Here is a 24,099-nt window from a genome sequence, read left to right on the forward strand (position 1 = left end):
CTGAGATGCTGCAAGCACTGTGGAACTAAAGCTCGTACTGATGATGTAGAAGTAACTGTGATCGCAGGCTACTAGATGGCTACTTGATTCAATCGTGTCTTTCAATAACATGTATGGATGAATGATTTAATTTAATTTATTTGTTTAAATTCTGAAATTCGGCCAAGGCCATTTTTCCATTTCAGGGTATACCGATGCATAGCTACAAGTACAAAAAGCACTGAATATATAGCTGCTACTACACTGAATATATAGCTGCTACTACACTGAATATATAGCTGCTACTACACTGAATATATAGCTGCTACTACACTGAATATATAGCTGCTACTACACTGAATATATAGCTGCTACTACACTGAATATATAGCTGCTACTACACTGAATATATAGCTGCTACTACACTGAATATATAGCTGCTACTACACTGAATATTAGCTGCTGCTACTACATAACTACACAAACATACTATTACACACCATACAAAAAAAATGATCATATGAATAATTATTGTTACAGAAGCCAGGAAGATAGCTAACTTTTGGAAAAGATTGTTTGGAAGGGAGTTCCACCAGGAACTTGCCTTTTGGGCTGCAAATCCTAGTGAAAAATGTTCCATTCATTCATGATGATTGATGATGATAATTTAAACTCTACCAATCGGCCATGGCCGTTCCTCCTTGGCAGAGAGACACACACCATACAATGCATACATACACAACAGCAAAACTTACATTTAATACACATACAATGAAGAGAGGGGAAAAAATTAACTAAGAAGATGTCCATAAAGAGTATGTAAAAAGTCACCAGACTGAGTAAATAATACAGATGGTAAACTGTTCCACCACATGGTTGCTTTACTGCAGAAAAAGCGCTGGCCAAACTAGTCTTGTGGCACTGAAAAATATGGCGAAAGTGTGGTGGTGTATGGGTATTGTATAAATAAATTGATCCAAACTCAAGTGGTGGCTCAAAATAAATTGGAGTACGATTGATATGCTGGCGATGCATCATGATGAGTGTTCTGTACTGCACTAGCAGGTTAAACGGTAACCGCATCCAAGATGATGATGTGTTAACAAAGCCAATTCCATTCCAACCATAGAAATTATAATCCCACTCTGTTACAGCCTATATCATACAGTATGCGAAAAAAACCATGATTGGTTTGGCAACAGCTGGGTGTCTGCTGTTTTACCGGGTCCTGTCAGTATTTTCCCGGTTATATTACATCATTAGTACACGTGTTCTGCGCACGTGCGAGCTATACCAAAAGAGAATCGCAACAAAAGCAGTTATTAATTGACCTAGTTATTATCTCCAGGACTTGACTGTCTGGGAAGGATGAAGTTTGCTGTGATAATTTTTGTTTTGTTTTGCTTTTCCTCCTCGTGTTCAGCGAATAACGCGAGTCATGGCCACCACCACGAAGGAAACAACCACGGTATTCCTACAGACCTACCGACAGTACCTCCAGCAATGCAAGACGACGTTAAAGACGCGTGGAACAAATCATTACAGAACCTGACAAGTCTATTTTTCGAGAGCTGCAACATCACTTCGTGTAACCCCGTAAACTACAGACATTGTTATGAAGATAAAGTACCTCAGTTGATAGTTCATTTTGTCGCGTTGATTATCGGCATTGTGTTCGCTTACTTTGGTAAGAAACGCCACATCAAATGTTATACATATTCATAGCTAAGTGTAACAAAGACTTGCCACAATAATGAGATAATGGTTGTTAATAATTACACCTGTCAGCATAGGAACGTCTATAGCCTAAACACTGGCTTCTTGGAATGTAATGTTATGGAAGTTTTCAGTACATTTTATATGTGGCTGGAGTAGCGTGTCTAATCCACCATGTCTTCTGTTTACAGGCTATCGTCTGTTCAAGTACACATTATTCACTATTGGAGCTTTGACTGGTGGAGTGGTAGCCTTCTATGTCACTTACAACTATTTGAGTAATGAAGATCATGTGTTTTATATCAGTCTGGGAGTGGCAGTGGCGTTTGGGATAATATGTGGAGTTCTTGTTGTGATATTGTACTATATTGGGATCTTCTTGGCTGGGGCAGCTCTTGGTGGAATAGCTACCTGGTTTGTGTTGTCACTTATCAGTGTGGATTACCTACAAGAACATCGCTGGGTTCCTATTTTGATTCTAGTCATTGTAGCTGTCATTTTTGGAATCATCGCTTTGTTTGTACAGAAATGGTTTGTTATGCTTGCTACCCCAGTCATCGGAGGCTTACTGGTAACAGTTGCAATTGATTATTTCCTGGAGCTGGGCAGAATGATGCAGTATGCATTCAATGTGTTACGACATGTTCCAGACAAACCGGACTGCTGGTATAGCTGGGCAATGCTTGGTGTGTTCGGAGTTGTCGTTATATCTGGCATCATCATACAAGTGTTTATCACTGGACGCAAGTATGACCACAGGAAGGATACCAAAGGTATGGCTGTGTGATATCTTAGTTCTTACATTGTAGTGGCCTTTTCCCTGTATGTAAACCATACAATGTCCACAAATGTTTGGCTTGCAGAAATGCACTATGGTGTGATTAGTTTTGTATTGTTAACTCGACACCTCCAACTATTAATGTGTTTAAATTTCATCTGACTTGTGTTTGGGAATAATAGCTGAACTGTAGTTTTGTTAGAGATCAAAGGTAGTGTTTCCCCCTATATAATTGTTGGGAAACTAGCAGCTACATTTTGTATTATATTCACACAGGATGGTTTTGCTTTGGACTGTGTCAAAACAAGAGGAAGACAAAGGAATCAGATGAAATGGAAATGAAGCCTCTCTATGGTAAATATAAGAAACTTGAAGAATAATGACACCATGTCTTCTTCTTTCTATTTTATATCTCCAGTTATTTTGTATTCCCTTATACCTCAGTTATTTTGTATTTCTTTATTTGTGCCTTTTCATGTGACTATCAGTAGACATTTACTACAAGTGACTGCCAATGTATTTACAAGTGTATGACTATTAAGTGATACTTTTATAGGTCAACATGGCTAACACCAAACTCTAAAAGAACTTGTCTGTTTTTCTGCTCGATCAGTTGTGATTCTTTGTCCCACTTCAGTCTCAGTCCTTCCATACGAGTACCCATGTCATCCAACGTGTCCTAAAAGTAGAAGTGTAGAAGTATACATGTTGATCAGCATAATGTGTGTGTGTGGTGTGTATTGTACAGTCTACCCCCCAGCTATTTAATGGGAATCTGATGACCTGGTGTCAACTAGGGAAGCAGCCCACCCAGCTGTAACATCAATGGGTACCTGGTGTAAACTTGGGAAGCAATTCCAACTGTCCATGTCTTGCATAATCATAATCCAGGTGGGACTTCAGGTGCCCACATTTTCACCTGTGAGACATGGCCTGCAGGTTACTATATAGTTCTGCCCCAGGAGGATCTGCCTGCACTGATTAATAGCACCTGAGTAGCCAGGTGTCCAGTGTTGGTCCACTGGGTAGGCGTGACTGTGCAGTCTGTGCTAACATGGGAGCTGAAGGCTTTGTTTGTGTGTGTGCGTGCGTGCGTGCATGCAGAAGGCATCATATTCTTTACAGAAACCTATCACATTACAGATGAACTTAGAAACGAACACCTGGACTTGTGGTGGGTTATTACATCCTAACAAGAGTAAATAATTTACTCTTGATCCTAACGGTTTCTCTACCTGTAAGATGGATTCATATGACTTCTCCATTGTAGACAATTTATCATTGAGTAATGCTAACTGTTCTTCTTTCTCCTTCTTAAGAATATCCCTCTCAATTGTTACATCAGCCAACTTTTGTTTGGTCTCCTCTGTAATGTGAATAGTTGTACAGTCAGCTATTGTGTCTTGTGTGTTATAATATACCTAGTTCTCCCTGTAGCTTCTTCATCATTCCTTCGAGTGTTTCTATCTTGTTCTCTAACTGCATCTGCATTGTCTTGTACTGTCTGGTCATGTCTAGATAGTAATGTTTCCATGTATACAGTAAATAACCTGTTTGTCCAATAGCAATTACATTACCACACCTACACTGCACTTACACCCAAACATAAAACCAGCAGCTAAACACACTACTGTGATGGCGACTACAAATGGAACTCCTCTGTTCTTAGGATAAGCCTAGGTATCCAGATTTCAGGGGTGTTGTTAAAGTATTTACGGTTGTTCAGATTAAATTTCAGGTTCCCTGGTCCATATTAAGACTACTCAATTATACCATCTGTATACTTAATCTTGCAATATGTGTGTGTGCGTGTATGTGCTTGTGTGTGAGAGAAAGACTCTAGAGCATTGGTACCATAAATGATGAAAGTTTGGCATGACTTAAGTTTGGCATGACTTAAGTTTGGCAAATCAGTACTTGGCAGATAAAAGTCAGTATACAATCAATATAAAAATTTGTTGTTGTTCTTTCCTTTGAACAAGAAACTTTAGCTGTAATCTACCCAGCTGTACAATGGGGACCTGGTGGCCTGGTGTCAACTGGGGAGCAGCCCACCCAGCAATGGGTACCTGGGGAAACAAATGTATAACTGTTCTTGTCTACACAAGACTCAAGTGCTGAGTGGTGCACAGGCATCCCAGTGCTGGTTAGCTGGGTTGCAATAGCTGTGTTTCAAGTAGACTTTACTTTACTCTGTGTGTGTTGCGTGTGAGGCAGCATAGCAAAGTGGCTAGAGCATCGGTCTGGTAATAGCAAGGTTCCCGGTTCAACGCTCAGTTATGCATTTGGTGTTGTTGTTTCCTTGAACAAGAACTTTACTCACATTGCTCCAGTCTACCCAGCTGTTTAAATGGGGACCTGGAGAAGCAGCCCACCCAGCTGTAACATCAATGGGTACCTGGGGAAGCAAATGCCAACTGTCCATGTCTCACACAGTGGGTGAAGGTCCAGGTGGGACTTCAGGTGCCCACACCTTAACCTGTGGGACATGGTACAGCTTCCTGTGGGTTGCCCTAGAAGGATTTGCCTGCGCTGACTCCTAGCACCTGGGTAGTGCACGGGTGTTCAAGTGCTGGTACTGTGCCAGCATGGCAGCTGAAGGCTTTGTTTTGTGTGTGCGTGTGTTTTAAGTACTGAACAAGCCTATAATGATAAGCACACAGACCTTCTGAGATGTTCACATAACCATTAGAGTGTTTTGAGTACAGGTGTATTGGATAACAGAGCATTCACTGTCGTATTATACTGTTTGTGCGTACTGATCATGAATACAATATGAAACATCCATGTACAATCCAGTCACACTCACCAATTGATATTTCTCTTTTACTGCTCTTTTCTAATGAGATTGTACCCTGTGCATCATCAAGTTTGTCTTTCATTGTTGTCTCTGCTTGCCGTGATTTCCTTGACTGCTCAGTACGTTGCACTATAATACAAAACATAATTTAATTGAGCATGTGTCATGGGTGTGGACTATACTGCAGGAATTTTGAAAGGTGGGCTATCATTACAGATAATGATTGTTCTATTAGAGTAGTTAATATTGTCTGACTGCTTTATTAGAGTATTTCGATCTTTTCACTAAGCAGAATACTTACACTGAAAGCTAAAATTGATGCTGCTGTCAGGTGAAAGGCATAAAATCCAAAAGGGTTGCTGAGAACCCCCCCCCCCCCCCCCCCCCATATTGGCATGTTTATGATAGTGTAACTAAGCATGTACAGTGACAGTGTTGTTATGTATCTGTGCAATCCATCTCTTCTGTTACCATACAGTGTATAGGATACATATGTAGCAGTTATATATACAGGAATGAAGAAACCAATTGTTTGGGCTATGTAAATATGACATGAAGATGCTATGTTATAGTGCATATATGGAGGTTTGCCCTTTTTCACAAACAAAATATTGATCAGAAGCCAGCCTCACAATACTTTCATGACATCTTTGGTAGTATTGGTTGGGTATAACCAAGCCCAAAAGTGCCTTCAGTATGATACGAAATGCTTCCAATAGATCAGTTCGAAACTTTAAAAAGTTTTATTCAGTGGAATTTTCTACTACCAGACCTATTTACTATTAATGGCTAAGGCTACGGGCTTGATTTTTGTACTGCTATATAGATGCTGCTTCAGCTTGAGAAATGTCTTTGGCATACCACACTAAGTAAAATCAAGCTAGGTAAAATGCACACATATCATAGACTTACCTTTGTCCTCCTATTTCTCTTTGCTGAAGGTGTTGATTTGTGGTAGTGCGTGATGACTTCTCTATGTTTAGTATTGCAATTGTCCATACATTCCACGGTGAATGGAGAGGTGCTTCTTGTACTGTTCTTTGTAGTAATTGATAGTTGGGGAGTGGATTCAAATGAAAACATTGTGTCGGGCACCATTCTTTCTTTTGATGCAATTCACCAGTCAGGGATCATAGAAATAAAAAGTAGTGGAGGTCACCTACACCTCAAGATATACTCATGACTGAAGGGTAGGGATTAAAATGTCCACAAGTATATCTTCAGGTGTAAGGTGTAGGTAGCATCCCTTGTTTCACTACTTTTTATTTCCTAATTTTTCTTGTACTTGTTTACAAAGTAGACATCATTCACCTTGCCACGTATTCGCACTTGTGCTGTATTGAAATGTATGTAAATTCAGGCAAACACATGGCTTAAATATTGGTGAATAAAAGTTACGTGAATAATGTAAAACTACCAAACTCAAGCCTTCATTGTTTACAGCATGGGGGTACCCTACAAGTACGGAAGAGGCCTTAATTACTTTTGTTGCGTGTATACAGACCAACACACTTTACATGATATATAAACTTAGTAAGCTAATAGCCATGCATTAAGGGGTGAGCACATACTACAAAGTAAAATTATTGTATATAAATGACTCACCAAGATCTTCCTTAAGAGAATCAATTTCTAGGAGTGTCCTGCGATACCTTTCCTCCAGTGCTAGCTCAAAGCCATCTAACATAGGAACAGTATAACTCATGGGTATGGTATGCTTGGATGATATGTGAACATACGTATATGTAATATACATTCAAAGCCAGATATTACACACTGCTCTTTATTTCAGAGGGATTATGAAGTTATATAGACTGGCTCTACTGTGCAGTAAAACTTCACTTAGCGGTCACCTCTTTGATAAGACCAACTCATGAGATAGCACAAGCACAGTTCATGCACTCAGTAATTTGGTTACCTCATTATCAAAACCATGGTCTGGTTCTCATACCAACTGGCCTTATTCACTGTACATGTTGTATGCTTTATTACAGTAGTTTACAATGATGTAACATTTGCATTTGAATGTGTGCAATAAAGGCTGGAAAGAGTTAAGATACTTGACAAAGGCTATACTGTGCTCACCAGTTGATGATATACGGTACATAGTCTCACAAGTCAAACCCAATTCTATGCTGGGCTTTCACTATAAGTACTCCACCACACAGCCTTAATACAAACTTCTTAAGAATCTAGATAAACCGATACTGTACATTAGCCTAGATTATGCACACAGCTATAACCTTGACAAAAATTTCATACGACATTCAATTGATCAGACCAGTTAAACATTACATTTTAAAATCAATATAGGGAAAGGCAGTGACCCAGTATGGCAATAAACACACTGTATCATTACAACAATGAACAGCTTGTGTATATACATACATCTCTTTTACAGAGACACGGTAGTGGATGGAACTGAGCTTTTTAATTGAGGGCTGAGTGGTATAAAAATACATCTTATACAAACAAACAAAAGTAACATGACCACATCATTGTATGCCATTCTCATTCATAATTTCTGATGTGCTAGAGTTGTTTAGTTGTTACTGAGTGGATATTGTATTAGCAGCCAATTACAAACATACCAGTATACAGTTATTTAGTCATTCTAAAATCAAGGTAGTGAGGGGGTAGTAGTTTGTTGGTAAAATGCATGGTTAGCAGTTTGTTAACGTTTGAGTTCACTTTAGTTATATATACAGTGGAAACTGTCTAAGCAGGTCACCTTCGGGCCAAGATTTCTTGGCCTTAATAGGCAGGTGGCTGCTTTAGACAGGTAAATTAGTGTATAAACTTCTCACTAGGGGAATTTAAAGGTGGTCTTTTTAAAGAGGTGGCCTTTCTATACAGGTGGCCGCTAAGACAGGTTCCACTGTATATATATATATATATATTATCAGTAACACAAGTTGGCATAGTGGTTGTGAAGACAGCAGGCTGAGGTGTAAAGGTGTAATGATTCCAACTGGCAAGTGAAACATATTTTTTTCCCCATTCATTTTCAAAGCTTACTTTTACCATCAGCTAAACACTCCGAAGCCTCTTCTGGGATACATCCATTAGTGTCACGTACAACCTACCCTAGAGGTGGAGGGGATTCGCAAAAGCTATAACCATAACCTCGGCCATAAGGGACAACTTTTGCGAGTTGCAAAAATCCCTCTACCCAAAACAACCAGTCCCCACAGAACTACTCTGAGTGTGAAATGCTTTCATGATCACCATATCATGCATAATAATATGGGTACAGTAGGCAGTAATCTTTCCTGTAAGCCGCAGTAAAATCTCGAGTAAATAGTTTACGGAAAGCAAGGATCTATGCGGAAAGTGAGTTCAACATGCTCGTCAAAATGCCAACAGGAGCGTATTCACAATCTTACCCTTGCCTCCATCCTTCTTCTTTCCTTTTTTCGCCTTCTTCTTGCCTTTCTTTTTCATATTCACAGTAGAATCCGGTGGGATAAACACCACTATTCTAAATAGTGCTCTCGTAGCAACAGCGTATCCAAGTCATTAAAACAGTGTAGAGTTCAATGGTTCAACAAACAGCTACGAAGGACATGTACAGCTATCACTGCTCCCGCAGTTTCTCTAGGGTACCTGCTGGAACTCGGATCGTGCTGGAATGGGACAGCCTGCAGATATTGTGTTTATTTCCTGCCAGGAATTCTTGTCAACGTAGTAGTAGTAAGACAGCAGCTAATATCCAGTAGTATGACGACACTGTTACCATTCAGGAGAAGAGGTGAGTTAACTAGCTATAGTCTACAATCAAGCAATGTAATTTAAGCAGATATGACATAATATTATAATGTGAAGGCTATTTGTGTTAGATGCATGTAGCTACAGTTTTGCTATCATTCTTACTTAAGGTACTGAAACTTGTTTGTAGTGTTCAAGAGCCAAGCTAGTGATCTGGTGCACAGTCACTTCACTTATTCCAATACTTCTTCTATAGCTTATCCCAATGGAAGCATCAAAGCAGTGGTATCCATTAACGAGAGCTTCAGTGGTTCACTCCCAGCTCAAAGGAATGGCAGAAGTTAGTAGACCATAATCAGTTCTGTGAGCCACTGGATGTGATCGCTGATGCTTTACGTCATCCCAAAAGTAGTCACAAAGAAACAAGAGTGTGTATGTCCACAGCAAGTCAGGACTGCCACCATTGTAGCTAGCAGGATATGTGATACAGGTATAGCTGTATAATCCTCAGTGTCTTGTTATACTCCTAATTATATTGTGACCTTTCATTAATATTACATGCTAACCCTTCTTTTAGAGTTCAATCTAGAATTTCCATAGTAATCTCCCTTGGCTTATGTAAGAACCCTATATAGCTGCAGGAATGTCTGTATGACCTTCTTAGCCAGCTCCAGGAAAAAAAAAATTGTCTGTAGGCTTGTGCAATGGTCCCATATTATCAGTGTCAACTTCAATAATGAGTTGTTTGATAAGGCCACTCCAATTGGTAATTATGTTTCTGGTCCTTTGAAAATTAGCTTTAGGTGCGGGCGGGCGGAATTCAGCAACAAAGCAACAATGAAGTGACTGCTCAAATTAGAGTATTTTTGTGATTTACTGACTGTTCTATTAGAGTATATCGATCTGTACTATGCACTCTGCCCATTTCTTACAGGTTTTCACTGATAAAATATAAATTATGGCACTTAGATAGTTAGATTTAGCATACTTGTTGCAGCTAGCCTGATATTTGTTTCTGAAATCCAGGTTTTTCAAAAAGCTGATGCGGGCATTATACCCATGTATTTCTGAAATTTCACTTCTCCAAAAAAAGGATGCGGGCGGTGGACCAGAAACATAATTACCAATTGGAGTGGCCTAATCTTGCTAGTGACATTTCTGAACTAGCTTGCAGAATCATCCAATTATTTTGTAGAGCAGGTATAGCTGTGACAGAAATGTAGATAGCCAAAATCACACGTCACTCAATATCGACACACGTAAAATTAAAAGTACGATAGTAGTACTTTCTGATATTACCAACTTTGGAGGCCATCTTCTTACTTGCAGTCTCTACACATGTGTAACTTACTATGTTCAGGTGATTGGCATGAGGTGTGCTGTAGTGTTGGCCATCTTGTGTCTACAGATTAAGGCTTTTACTATATGCTGCATAGCAGGTTTTTTTTCGATTGAGAAAAACTGTGATGTTTGCATAGCTATCTATGAAATTTTCTCCCTCGAAATTTGAAAATGACATTGTTTGAGTGTTATAAGTGCATATTGATCCTCAGAAAGCATTTTCATCAAAATTTTGGTTGGTGGCAATCCATAAAATATTTCCCCCTTGTAAAAAAAATCCCTCTATACTATATTCATGTAAATGATTATTTACATGGCTTGTGAAACTGCTCCAAATAAAGACATGAAACCAGACAAGTCATATATTATACAAGACTCTATTCAAAGCTTCAAAAGAATAAGTACAATGTATAGCACATGAGTATGTAGGAAGCCCAGTAAAACAGCATTGAATGCACTGAAAATTCTGTGTTTTACACACATCATTAATCATCTAGCAATATGGGATTCTGATGTAGTCGTCAAACTGCTGAAAAATATACGGCCTCTTGTTGGACCTACCAAATCTGGAGTATTAAAGTCATTCCACAATGAAATTAGAAGTATTGTTTTTCACTGTAATATATTATTCTTTGAATTTTGCTATATGTGATTAAGTAATTAGTGATAAGTTAGCTACTTGTGATATGTACCTCCAGCAGAAAAAATACATGATAATACTATACTATACTATACATGTGGTATACTCCAGGCAGAATCATCTAGGGTTTGTAGTCTCTGCATTCTGGGTCGTGCCAACCATATCCACAGGATACCTAGCAGTATTGTTATTATCACCTCAATGTAGTAGCCATCGATGTATGTTGTGCAGTGTCCACCTGCCTTGAAGCACTCCTAAAGGTAGACAACAACTACATATGACTTACATATACATTGGAACCTCAGTAGTTATCCGAGACCAAATGGTGTTTAGATAACTGAAAGCCCACAACTTTGAAGCTGTGTACAAAATCACTTTTAAACAATGCATTTAATGCTTTTGCAAACAATAAAAATTTTGTGAAATTTTTGATTACTTTATAGGTATTTATTTTGGATAAGTCTGAGTGACGTCTGGCATTTGACTTAAGCTTAAAGAAACAACAGCAGCAGGAAACATTAATAGTAGACTCCATTAATCGCCTGGGCCTACATTTTCCTATGTGCTAGAAGCCCCCCTGGTTTATATTTTAAGTGATCTTTACATGAGGAAATATGGTAGCTGGAGTTCAGATAACTGAGGGTTCATATAAATAGTTGTTAGTTGAACATCTTACTACAATTGTGACCAAATTTTGCCTGACTTTTCACTGTGAATGGATAGCCACACCAATACACTACACATTTACACCACAACCATGCCACTGATTTACTCTGGCTGCTTTTCACAAGTGGATTTCTAGAGGCCAGCCACTGAGAAAGCTCCGACACCATTACCCAACAAACAGACACTAAATATTACTTAAAGCAAACAAACTCACTTCACGTTGTGGAGCATTATAACAACCCAGTGCAGTATCACTAGTCCCCTCACAGTCGCTGTAGTAGCTGAATGGGTCAACAAACCACAACATCATTGTGGAGCTCCACTGTGCAGCCAAGTTGGAAACAGTGTTCAATAGTGTCATGTATGTGCCACCAATGGTGGGATCACTGATCTTAGCATGGAACGCCATTATGGCAACAAACATGGCATAGACAGCCACCTAAGCAAAATGAACACTAGTGTAAAAGGCTTGAGCATGTGATATTATGCTTTTACCACCTAAAACATGTATATATTTTTGTGGTTCTACATATAATCATGCCTTGCAGTATTGATTGTTTTTCCTGTCCATACTTTGAGCTACCTTGAATGACCAAAATATGGAAAGCCCAATAAATATTAGGTAAATAACCATGCAGTTATATTTAAAATGGAGGTGAGCAAAGCTTACGAATCTCATACTGTAGTAATCCAAATGATACCACCACATGTACACATCAGCCATGCATGGTAACCACATGTAATAGAAGTAGCAGCCATTGGAAATTTGCTTGCTTGCCATGTTTTCAGTGAATATCAGTGGAAATGTATCAGTGATAGCCTCTTTGTTATAGTAATAAAAATGATATCATCCGAGTACATAAGATATATAACTATTTTATATCCCAGTGTGCAGGAGTTCATGAAATTCCTGTTCAAGTGCGCTCAAGATTTCATCCAAATTGTGTAGTTTTAACTTTGTAGCTACCAGAAAGATACTACACTATACAGGCACAGTGATGGACGATTCTATGAAGCAGCAGTTTCCAGGTATGATTCACCTTTGTCTGATATTGGTGGAGTGGCATGCAAATGCTAAAAAGTGACGAGGATTATATCCTGCCCAAACTTAGGTGTACTTTCATGACCTCATTAGCAAGACCACCTCGTTATTGTCAGCTGTGTTTTTGGGTCCCAGAGGTGTGGCCTTATTAATGACATTTCAAGTATCCCAAATAACTAACCTGGTGTAATATAAACAAGCTGACAACTATGGCGTAGTAGTACAAGGGAAAGTTTCCACCTTCTCCAACTTGTGGTGTCCACCACACAACAACAATAAAGACAAGACCAAACATCAGTCGAACTGGGTAAGTGTTCAAGAAGAAGTCTAATGGCCTCGGACCAGTAGTGAAGTGACTACATGATGACAAAGAAACCAAATTTAATACCAAGCATAATAAAATTATATTGGTCCCTCCATTATAGCAAGATTCCACTGTATACCCATGGCAAATTCATATCATAGGAGTTCACTATTTAGGCATCAAACTACGTCCCACATGTAAAGGGAAATCTAGCTGACTCCTAATTCTTCTCCCACCATGGAAGGACTTGGCTTGAACCAACAAGGGCCGGAATTGATCACCACTCACATAACAGCTATTCACTGGCCATCTTCTGACTATTACAAATTTAATGAGAAAATCATTGCAATGAATGATGAGAAGTTCTAATCCTCATTTGTACTATGTATATAGTATGTTCACGTTGAGCTGAATCCTGAAAAACAGCTAAAAATTAGAAGTGGATTTTTTCTCAACAGAGTTAACATTTCAGCCAACCAGATGATTGTTGGTAACAGCAAAGGTGTCAACAACAGACATGTACGGATTGGCTCCATTTCAAGTTTGGGAAAGGGCTGTAATGGACAATGTACTTATATGGCTTCCCCATAGGAAATGTATTGTGAAATTTTTGATTGGCTGTAAATATTATGTCAAACATTTGAACAAAAAGATTTTGAAATATTTTTAGCGGGTCAAGCAGTACTACAAATGAGCCAAATTTCAAGATCGTGTGTAATTGCATCCATGATTTATTAAATGTTTTTGAGGATCAGCTCAACGTGAACATACTATAGTAAGTTAGTAGAGCACAACAAACTTAATACTCGTGAACATACTATAGTAAGTTAGTAGAGCACAACAAACTTAATACTATATCACCTTAATCCTGTTACACACAAAAGAAGGGTTGTATGCACTATACCTCAGAACAGCTGGCAGGACCACCTGTATAGGAACTGCAGCTAGAGCTAAGAAGGCTATTGTTTCCCTGGGTATTCCCCCCTCTATGAGCTTCAGTCCTGTAACAGCATCAACAGCAGCAAATCCAATCTGAAAGAAGAACACAAGTAAAACCATACCTTTCATTTTCCATGTCATGGACAACACACATACACACACACATAAAAGCCCACAAGCTGAAAGTATCATTAGAGGGAAAGATTTTCACATAAAAATTGTCATAATATAACTAGTGCTGACATGTGTATCACAAATGCATGTGTTACCTTTGCGGTAAGCACACCAAGTATGTACATTCGGATGGCAGGCAATTTAGTGATCCAGTATAACTGCTTGTAGGCTACAAATACACCATTCTGACTGACATTCTCTTGTCGTTCGTGTTTTAACAATCCCACTAGTGTTGTTACAACCAGAAATAAAATTCCCCAGAAATACAGAAATCCAGCTAAGTCCACAATTCCAGTGTCGCTGGGGGTAAACCTGAGGTATTTGTTACAGAAATCAGCTGACTCCAGAGCCATGAACACCGTGAAGGCAATGAAATAGCCAGCAGTTTGGCCTATTGAATTACAAGTAGACGCAAATCCAACATTATCCTTAGATAGCATGGTCAGTGCCCATCCATCAACTGCAATGTCTTGTGTGGCAGCTAGTAAGTTGAGAGCAAAGAAATACACTGTCAACACTGGTACATTTATTTTTCCTTCTAATAAACCAGAGATGTTATACGACAACATTATCATGAAGATTCCAATCAAGTATTGTGAGGGAAGTAACCAAGACTTCCGTCTTCCAAAGGTGCGGACATAGAGGGAGTCGACGACAGGAGCCCAGAGTAGTTTTATGGCAAATGGCCAGTACACAAAACTGAAAACAGCTTGCTCCTTATAACTCACACCCATGCCTTGTAGCATAATTGGTATGGTTCCAGCCAGACCCAATGGAATACCCTGTAACACGTATAGAAACGTTAATAAGATAATATTTCCACGATCTTTCCTCCAGTTTGACATCTTGGGTGCGTCTTCCAGTGTTAATTCACCGTTTTCCTGTTCCATATGCGATTTTCTCTGCATTTTTCATGTTAATTCGAGTACGAGGTCTTTACATAAACTTTCACATCGATTCTTTTCACTTGTAAATACAAGAATCAATCATATGTTAGTAAACGAAAATACTTTTAAAAAACCATTGTACTGGTGGGCGATATTTAGAAGGAATAGAGAAGGTGAGCATTAGATAGAGTGCAGACAATTTCTCTATTTATGAACTCACGTGTGTGAAGGTGTACCGTATCGGTTGTGCCGTGCTGGTGTTAGTCACGTTTATGCATGCTGTGCCGTTTGCATTCTGCTATCAAAAGCGCGTCCCCCAATATCAAGATCGTCGCTTTTGTAGCTACAAAGATGTTGTTCGGGATTGCTTGCTCGTTCTTAACACGGATATACAACATGATGGTGCTGTTCATGAGGCTACACATCCGAAAGGTTAGTTTCATTGATGTAGGTGTTAATGTAGAGGCGTTACAGCCAAAGCAAGTGCTAAGGGGTATGCTGCACCTCCAAAAGAAAGTGTGAAATTGTGCGTGGGTCATAATGTTCACTTGCTGATGGCTTATAATTAATGTTCATTAATTTGGGTAAACCTGAAGTGTGAATGAACAGTTTTTAATGGATGATTACCCTCAGCCAAATAGTGAGGCTTCACACATGCATGATTTCAGTAAGTGTTAATTGTAAATATGTTTGGTGGCTGATGTGACCTGCAGAACTATGTTATTTCAGAGGAGAAGTGTCAGTACATTGTGTGGGTGCCCTCCAAGTCCTTGTTTGCTAAAACAAGCTGTTACGTTGTGCCAGGGGGATTAATCAAACTAGAATTGAACAGACATTAATGTGGCTGACTAGCACACAGTGAAAAGTGGTTAGGTACTTCAAGATTTTCTGTAAACACACTCTGTTAGCTAATGTGTTTGGTAATTGTTCTTGTGACAAAAGATAGCTTGTTATCACCTTCAATTAGCAAACAAAAAAAAATAGCAGAATTGGATACCAGGAAACAGTCCTTATTTTTGTCATGGTAACACTGTTTAGTAGTTTATCCTGGTTTTATTCATAAACGTGATATGTATACTATGTATTTGTGTAACACCAGTGTGTATGAAATACCAACACAGTAAAAAGGAAACTTTCTGGACAGATAAGATAATGTTCTGTAGTGACAATAGTAAATCATAATAGTATACAACAATACATACATAGATAAATTGTATTAATGTTTTCAGTACACTGAACTCTGTGTGCATTTTGTGGAGGCCGGTACTTTTACATACATACAACAAGAGTGAATAATAAGAGAGATTCACTCTTGGCATTAATGATTAACATGCTCTGGAGTACTCTGTCGTTTCAAAGCCTCTTATGTCTGTACAAACTTGTTGTACATTTCAACACATGTAATATGTGTCAATTTCACTTTGCTAACACCATGCAATTGATGTAGCTTATATTATAGCCAGTTCTTTCTCGAAAAATTGGTCATAGCCCTTTGGTATGTGTGATAATTGTGTAGTGTTCAGTGATACTAATATTGAGAATCCACTTTGTTACACTCGTAATATAATGATAATGTATGGCTTGCTTCATAGCTAAATGTATTAGGGTGACTGAAAGTTGGTTTGTGAATGTTGTGGGATGCACATGCCACATGGCATAGGTATTCAATAGTGTTGGTACCACATGCTGGTCATCCTAACTAGTATGGTATAAAGTTTGAATCCTGCATGCTCACTAACAAACAATTATGTGACAGAGCCAACACAGTACCTATAATTGTAGCTAAATTCTGTTCTTTACAAGTTTAACTTCTAGATAATTTCCCACTCACTAAAGCATTTGGTAACATTAAAACTGTACATGACAGAAGTTTTGTCCAGTCTGCTGTTTAATGTTCCCTTTATGCTAGTTGGTATTGTATAATGCTCCTTTCATATTATCTGTTGTTAATAGGTGGCACAGTACCAGACCGTACGTTATTACAATGTCCCCTTATCACCGTCTAATGAGATGAGACTTGGTGAGTTGTAATTGTGTATCTGTGTATGTGTTTTCCATACACATGTTTACAATTTAATGTTTGAGTTTGTCATAACAACCGAAATGAGGCTTTTCACTAATGAGTGATGGATATGTGTACTAAGTACAGGGTAAATCTGTGTGACATGATTGCAGGACATCAGCTGATTTTGTGTTTGTTAATTTCTGTGACTGGCCATTGACACGGACCATTGGTGTCAATAAAAGACCATTGATACCGGCCAGAGCAACTCACGTATCAAGCACACTAGTTGTATGAAGGAGGTAAGGAGTTCAAGAAGAGTTAGAGTTGGAAGGCATGAGCAGACTGATCCTAGCTCACCTCAAACTCACCAAAAACTTACCTTCATACAGAAAGTGAAATTCATAACAGGGAAACCCAGTAAGCGTTAACATTAGGGTTGGGTTCGAACCAGCTTTGGTTTCTTCTTCACCAGGTCACAATGTATATCATCCTTCTTGATAAGCAAGGAAGAATGGTAGCTGACAGCATAGTGGTTAGTAACCTGGACTATAGGCTTGGTGGCTGTGGGTTTTGGCATCTGCTGTAGTCCTATTTTGAATTTAAATCTACATTTTTGGCCAAGGTTGATTGGTATCAATAGCTCTGGCCATAAGATCTACCTATATAGGTGTGCGTGCGCACTGGTGTGTGTGAGTTTTCATGTCTTATACGGTGGGTATTGGCTTGAATTTTGGGTTGCTTTGTCTCGGACATGGCATGGTGGATTACTGGTCATAATTTTCCTGCACTGATTCTCTAGTTCTTGAATAGTGTGCCAGTATCTAGTATTAGTTTATTGGGTGGCAAGCAATATATAGCCGTGTAGCTGCTGGACTTTTTGTGTGTCCATGCATGCATACAAGTGTGTGAGCATATGCATTCATGCATGCGTCATTTTCTCTTGTAAATTCAGCTTGGATAATGAGGCATGTGCAGCCAGTACTATTGAGTTATTGCACCCTGTGTTATCAGGTCACTTTAGTCAATTACCTCCTAAAAGTCCTCACAGTGTGACTTTGCTGAAAATTGTCCCTTTGAAAAAGATACGAATAGATAGGTTCGCAGTACATGAAAATTCTTTTGTAAAGTCTGTGTCACAGTATCAGTACATGATTCCCATTTAACTACTGTACTTATACTAGTGATGCTTTAGTTTAAACATTGCTGCTATTATGACTACGTGTATGACTACTTGTAGTATTTGTTATGATATTTTGTCTACTTGTGGAGTGTGTATACATTTTTAGTGGACACAAATTGTGTGCAGTGACCACTGTGTACTTGGTGTCATTGTACTGTTGTTGTACTTTGGTGTTATTATGCTGTTGAATAACCTGTTAACTTCCTGCTTTGTAGTTTGTTATTAATTGTATGTATTGTCTTCTATACACTACATGTGTGTAGTGTGCAAGTCACATTTTGTTGACAAAATTCTGTTTGACTCATGTTAGTGGAGCAGTCATTTAGTCTCCTTGGGTAGTTTGAATTTTTATTGTCTGATCATGATTCAGAGTACAATAATATATCAACTACTGACTCTCAGGGGTATGCATACATCTACATACTCCAGTACAATAATACATCATTAATATTATTGGTAACTTACTTAAAGTGTTACAGTATACTCATTTGTTGCTTAACATGTCAATTACTTTAATCAGGTTTGCTGAAAAGGAAGACGATGGTGTTGGACTTGGATGAAACGTTAATTCATTCCCATCATGACGGGTGAGTTGGCATGTCAGTGGGGATGTGTGCCCTCACTACACACACGCATGCTCAAACACACCATGTGCACACGCACACACACTAGCCTGTAGTAGCTCTCCTCTCTTCTGTGCACACACACCAGCCTCCTCTCCTCCTTTGCTGCTTAGTTATGAGTCATGCGTCTTTCCAAAAAGGAAGGGACAAACAACAGCAAAGGTAAAGTTGACCATCATGCTACCAGTGTACACCTGGTTTATGGTGCAGCTGCATGGGAACCAGAGGAAAGCATGTGCCACTGACATTGTGACAAGTCAACCAATCCATGTCTCTACTAAGTGCAAACTTAAGATATTATCCACTGGGAGGCTTGCAAAACATCCACTTTGGTCCGTGCCAAGTGAGCAGTATCCAAATCCAATCTCATGATCGTCATTGGCATTAGTAGTCATTATCCAGAGGTCACCATGAAGCAGTGCTGACCAACCAACTGACTTAACACCTCCTTCCACACACACACACACACACACACACACACACACACACACACACACACACACACACACACACACACACACACACACACACACACACACACACACACACACACACACACACACACACACACACACACACACACACACACACACACACACACACACACACACACACACACACACACACACACACACACACACACACACACACACACACACACACACACACACACACACACACACACACACACACACACACACACACACACACACACACACACACACACACACACACACACACACACACACACACACACACACACACACACACACACACACACACACACACACACACACACACACACACACACACACACACACACACACACACACACACACACACACACACACACACACACACACACACACACACACACACACACACACACACACACACACACACACACACACACACACACACACACACACACACACACACACACACACACACACACACACACACACACACACACACACACACACACACACACCACACCATACACACACACACACACGCACGCGCTTGTCACCTATTACCACTGATGCACATTACAGATCCTACCAACCAGTACCACCAAAGACTCCACCAGACTTTGTACTTAGAGTGAGTTACTGTATAGTACCATTAGTGACAAGGTGTTGTGTGCAATCATGAACTAGCAATTTCCGTACTTGGCCTTCAGTCATTCAAGTATACAATGTTAGCAATTGAGTGGCCACCTCTTTATAAGACCACTCCATTGTAGTAGCTATGTCAAGTAGGTCTCATTGTTCATTGTCTCACTAATAAGGCCACTTTATTTTTGAGGGTGTAGTTTGATAATTAATTGTAATTTATTTGTAGTTTTATGTGACTTGCTGAGCAAAAACCCGACTAGTTAGCATAATTTTGTTTTTGAGATAAAACGCATTGAAATACAATGAAGTGTGCAAAAATGTAAAAAAACATGCTTTTAGAACAAAACTCAAATTTATAATTTGCCTGTTCGTGGAAAACAGTTTACCATATTTACTTGGTTAAACGTCACAGCATTTATTACCTAAAATCGATACAGTGACTATTCAAAATTATTCTCCACTCGATACTCAAAAATTATGTTTTTAAAAGCCTTTATTTTGAAATTGATTGCAGCACCATTCAAATTCATCTACTACTAAAGGTTCGCCATTTATCAAAGGTAGTTTTGCCATTGAGGACACGTGATTTTATGTGTGTATGTTGTGATAGTTGTTTCTTAGCCTTCTTACTTGTAAACGTGGACAGGTATAGGGCAAAAACCATAGTGTGTTGATGAATACTCCAGTATATGACCCATCTCTGTGTAATGTGATGCGCTGCTCACAAGATACATAGTCTGTGTTCATTTGTTGTTTATAATTCATCCAGGTTACAATAGAGAGACGTCCAGTTCGTTTTTTTGTATACAAGAGACCACATGTGGATTATTTTCTAAAAATAGTAAGTGAATCATGTTATACGTTACCGTGTGTGGTAATTGTATTATTTACTTATACTGTGCAACTCTTATGTACAAATCAAAAACAACAATTACAGTAGGATTAATGATAAAGTAATTATAGATTTAATCTCGATAAGTGACAACCATTTTATCTCAATACTCAATATTATCTAGATAATGATGTGACATCATAAAAGTGTTTTGTAAACACAGTTTTACATCTTTGTTGACTTTAAGTCATGTAGGGCTTGTTACTGTAAGCCAAAAATTTTATCACTTCCTTAACTAGTTTGACACTTTTCCACAAGTTTTCCATCTGACTGTGGTTGATCAACAAAGATTTACTGTTATATCTTGATACCATAGAGTCGGGTTGTTAAGTGCATGTGTCTATAAAGTGCATATTATTTATTAAGCGCATGCACGTTTCTTGTGATTAACCATGACTGATATGTGCACATGGGCAAATGTAGTGACATGGGAAGAAAAGCTGTAATTACTGGTAAATGAATGTCTCCTCAAGCGCTTGAAGTCTCCCTTCACTATAAATACAGTTTTCTGGATTGCAATATTCTTGTTCGTCATGAAGGATTCCACCCAGATATCCTTACACACTGGCGTGGTCATGAAGGATTCCACCCAGATATCCTTACACACTGGCGTGGTGATTTGCAAAAACTACTAACTCCTCTATTGATTCCATGTTATATGCACCTAATAGACAGTATGATTTTACAACAGTTTTCTCTAAAAACTATCAGTGCATATGCTTAACAACCCAACCCTACTGTAAGTTTGTTATCTTATTTAAGATAACATTTTTCTATGTTGTTTTTCATTTCCCATGTTGAGGTCCATTCCATAAGGAAATCACTTTTCTGTGTGTTTGTTATGTCTATGCAGTCATTGGCGAATGATCTAATTATTGATTTGTGCTTACGTCTATATTGTTTTACCTGTACGATTCTTGTAAAATAGTTGGTTGGTTTTTAAACAGCTGCAAATCACCTCTTTTGCTGTGTTATTGACGTAGATTTGTTAACTTCCAGTGCTAACGATAATGTTTATGTGTTGTTTTGGTCTGTATTGTGTGTATGTTCTATTAGAGGGTATGGGTAGATTCTATGTTGCTGCTGTAGGTTAGTCAGTGGTATGACTTGGTGATCTTCACAGCGAGTCTAGAGGTATGTTGTCCATTGTGAAATTTTGTGAGTGGTTGTTGCAAGTGTGGATGATGGCTGTACATACAGCTAATGGAGAATACCATTAGCACACTGATTGAATATCAGAACAGTTTTGATCGAAAATAAAATTGGACTCTACTTCCCAAATGTTTTTGTGTACATAGTTTAGCTTGGACAGTGCATCTGTATCACTGTACGTGTGTTTCTTTGTTTTTATATGCACTGAATAGTTGAATATGTTCAGTCACCTTTAAAAGCTGAATGCATGAGTATAGTGTTTTAGTAGTGTTACAATACACTTGTGTGCAATAATACACACTCCCATGGATATGAGGCTACATACTCTCAGTCACCACCTAGTTTTGTGCCCCTAGTGAAATGGCTGATAAATTTGTCTAAGCATTCTCTCAGTGATGAAAGTTATGAAAGCGTTAATAGCCTTGAAATCTTTGTGAGGGACTCGTTATTTATTACAAAGTGTACCTAATATTATTGTGACAGCGTGTTTGGTTGGGTTATTATGGGTGATGGAAACTGGTGATGAAATTTGCAACACCACGAAGTAATTTAAAATACAGTTTAGTATCCTACAGCAAAAACTGGTAGTTTTTTTAGAGAATCAAACATGTAAACCAACCCGTGTCTGTAACTTTTGCTAGCGGAAATGTTCATGAAATGACCATTGTAGATGATCTACAAGACTTATTAAGGCTTTTCTCTCTCGTACAACAACAAACAAAAAGACAGTTTTTTCAGACATGAAACTTGGATAGGACCACTGCCTTTCTGTAGAAACATAACGTGCTCATGTGATTAGTTTCATATCCTTGGAGGTGCATATTATCTATAGTGAAATTCACACCTTATTGTAGTGTATTTATGTCCCTTCTCATTATCTATTGTGTAGATATATGGAACAGTGGTAGCTGATAAGTTAGAGAACAAAAAAAGCATATTCCAGCGGAGATTCTTTCGGCAGCATTGTGCAGCAGATTTTAATGGTTACATCAAAGACTTATCAATGATCTCACCAGATCTATCAAGTATTTTTATATTGGATAATTCCCCTAGTGCCTACAAATGGAACCCAGGTTAGTAAAGGATGGACTAAAGGGGTTCCAATCATGGCTGAAACAAGTACTAGAATACTCCTTTAAAGTTTTGGTCTTCAATTAGTATGGTAGTTATCTAGCACTCATTTATCTGTACCCTTGTTTATCCGAAATCAAAAATGGCTGTTGTATTAGAATATTTTGAGAACAACAAGTGTATGTTCTATTAGAGTATTTCAACAACTTATCTGGACATTTTTACCAGTGCTGAGACACAGTGGGGTTCGGATAACCGAGGGTCCACTGTAAACTAATGTACTTTTGAGAAATGTGTAGCTGTTCAGTTGCTAGTATGTGATTGTGTAATTGTCAATACTTGGATATTTGAATGCTACATTTCTATGATGATTTTGGCTCTCTAATACATTAGTTACTAATGTTAGAAGCACCCTACCTACCCATTGTTTGTCAGTTAAAAGTATCACAGCTTTTGCTGTTTTGTGTTTACTTACAGATAATGCTATACCCATCACATCTTGGTTCTCTGATTTCCACGACACTGCTCTGTTGGATTTGCTTCCAATGTTGGATGCTCTAAGATTCACCAACGACGTCCGTTCCATCTTGAGTAGAAACTTACACCTACATTTGTTGTACTCCACTAAATGATGAATGATTTTTTTGTGCTAAGATTTGCATTCTTTTTTAGTGTGGCCGCAGGCCACGTCTATACTATGATCTTGTATACAGAAATTAAAAGTTGTAACATTGTACAAATAATCTCATTAGTTTTCGTATTGGTTATGATGATTAATATTAACTAGCTTTATGGTCTAGTTTGTGTATTTAACTGGTGAAATAAGAGAATGGTGGAACTAAGCAGGCCAGCATAAGTAGAAAAAAGCATAATGTCTTCTACCTGCTAGGGGGTAATAGTCTAAAGCTGGGTGTAACGCTTGCGACTAATATTGGGAGTTAGGGAACGCTTGACGTTTCATGACACTTGATGACGTAATTGTCATAGCGTCGGTTTTAGGATCGATAGTGTTTGTGCGTCTTTTTAGTGCGGAGTTGCTTCAAAGACACTTACGAGATTATGAAGTTCAAGGCTTTAATAGGTA

General features: G+C 38.6%; 4 protein-coding genes and 1 long non-coding RNA gene across 5 annotated transcripts; 3 read left to right on the forward strand and 2 right to left on the reverse strand.

Moving 5' to 3' along the window:
- The first annotated feature begins 1,250 nt into the window (after nt 1-1,250).
- Nucleotides 1,251-3,034, forward strand: LOC136242164 (transmembrane protein 198-like). Its single transcript, XM_066033583.1, has 3 exons — nt 1,251-1,666; nt 1,887-2,468; nt 2,750-3,034. The coding sequence occupies exons 1-3, from the start codon at nt 1,348-1,350 to the stop codon at nt 2,851-2,853; spliced, it is 1,005 nt and encodes a 334-aa protein (XP_065889655.1). The 5' UTR covers nt 1,251-1,347; the 3' UTR covers nt 2,854-3,034.
- On the reverse strand, nt 2,918-8,809 carry LOC136242166 (dynein regulatory complex protein 12-like). Its single transcript, XM_066033585.1, has 6 exons — nt 8,660-8,809; nt 6,879-6,953; nt 5,283-5,402; nt 3,895-3,987; nt 3,709-3,839; nt 2,918-3,152 (listed from the first exon to the last, which is right to left on the reverse strand). Exons 1-6 carry the CDS (start codon nt 8,715-8,717, stop codon nt 3,024-3,026), a joined length of 606 nt encoding a protein of 201 aa, XP_065889657.1. The 5' UTR covers nt 8,718-8,809; the 3' UTR covers nt 2,918-3,023.
- On the forward strand, nt 8,764-11,056 carry LOC136242167 (uncharacterized). The gene is made up of 3 exons (XR_010694493.1): nt 8,764-9,024; nt 9,238-9,471; nt 10,820-11,056. It is a non-coding gene; the product is annotated as an uncharacterized lncRNA (long non-coding RNA).
- On the reverse strand, nt 10,987-15,149 carry LOC136242162 (acetyl-coenzyme A transporter 1-like). The gene is made up of 5 exons (XM_066033582.1): nt 14,183-15,149; nt 13,879-14,006; nt 12,852-13,026; nt 11,843-12,067; nt 10,987-11,216 (listed from the first exon to the last, which is right to left on the reverse strand). Exons 1-5 carry the CDS (start codon nt 14,993-14,995, stop codon nt 11,052-11,054), a joined length of 1,506 nt encoding a protein of 501 aa, XP_065889654.1. The 5' UTR covers nt 14,996-15,149; the 3' UTR covers nt 10,987-11,051.
- Nucleotides 15,119-23,828, forward strand: LOC136242165 (CTD nuclear envelope phosphatase 1-like). Its single transcript, XM_066033584.1, has 8 exons — nt 15,119-15,406; nt 16,928-16,994; nt 18,680-18,746; nt 19,838-19,886; nt 20,670-20,741; nt 21,882-21,926; nt 22,834-23,017; nt 23,493-23,828. Exons 1-8 carry the CDS (start codon nt 15,251-15,253, stop codon nt 23,645-23,647), a joined length of 795 nt encoding a protein of 264 aa, XP_065889656.1. The 5' UTR covers nt 15,119-15,250; the 3' UTR covers nt 23,648-23,828.
- Nucleotides 23,829-24,099: the final 271 nt, after the last annotated feature.

The sequence above is a fragment of the Dysidea avara genome, chromosome 13, assembly GCF_963678975.1.
Source record: "Dysidea avara chromosome 13, odDysAvar1.4, whole genome shotgun sequence".
Taxonomy (NCBI): domain Eukaryota; kingdom Metazoa; phylum Porifera; class Demospongiae; order Dictyoceratida; family Dysideidae; genus Dysidea; species Dysidea avara.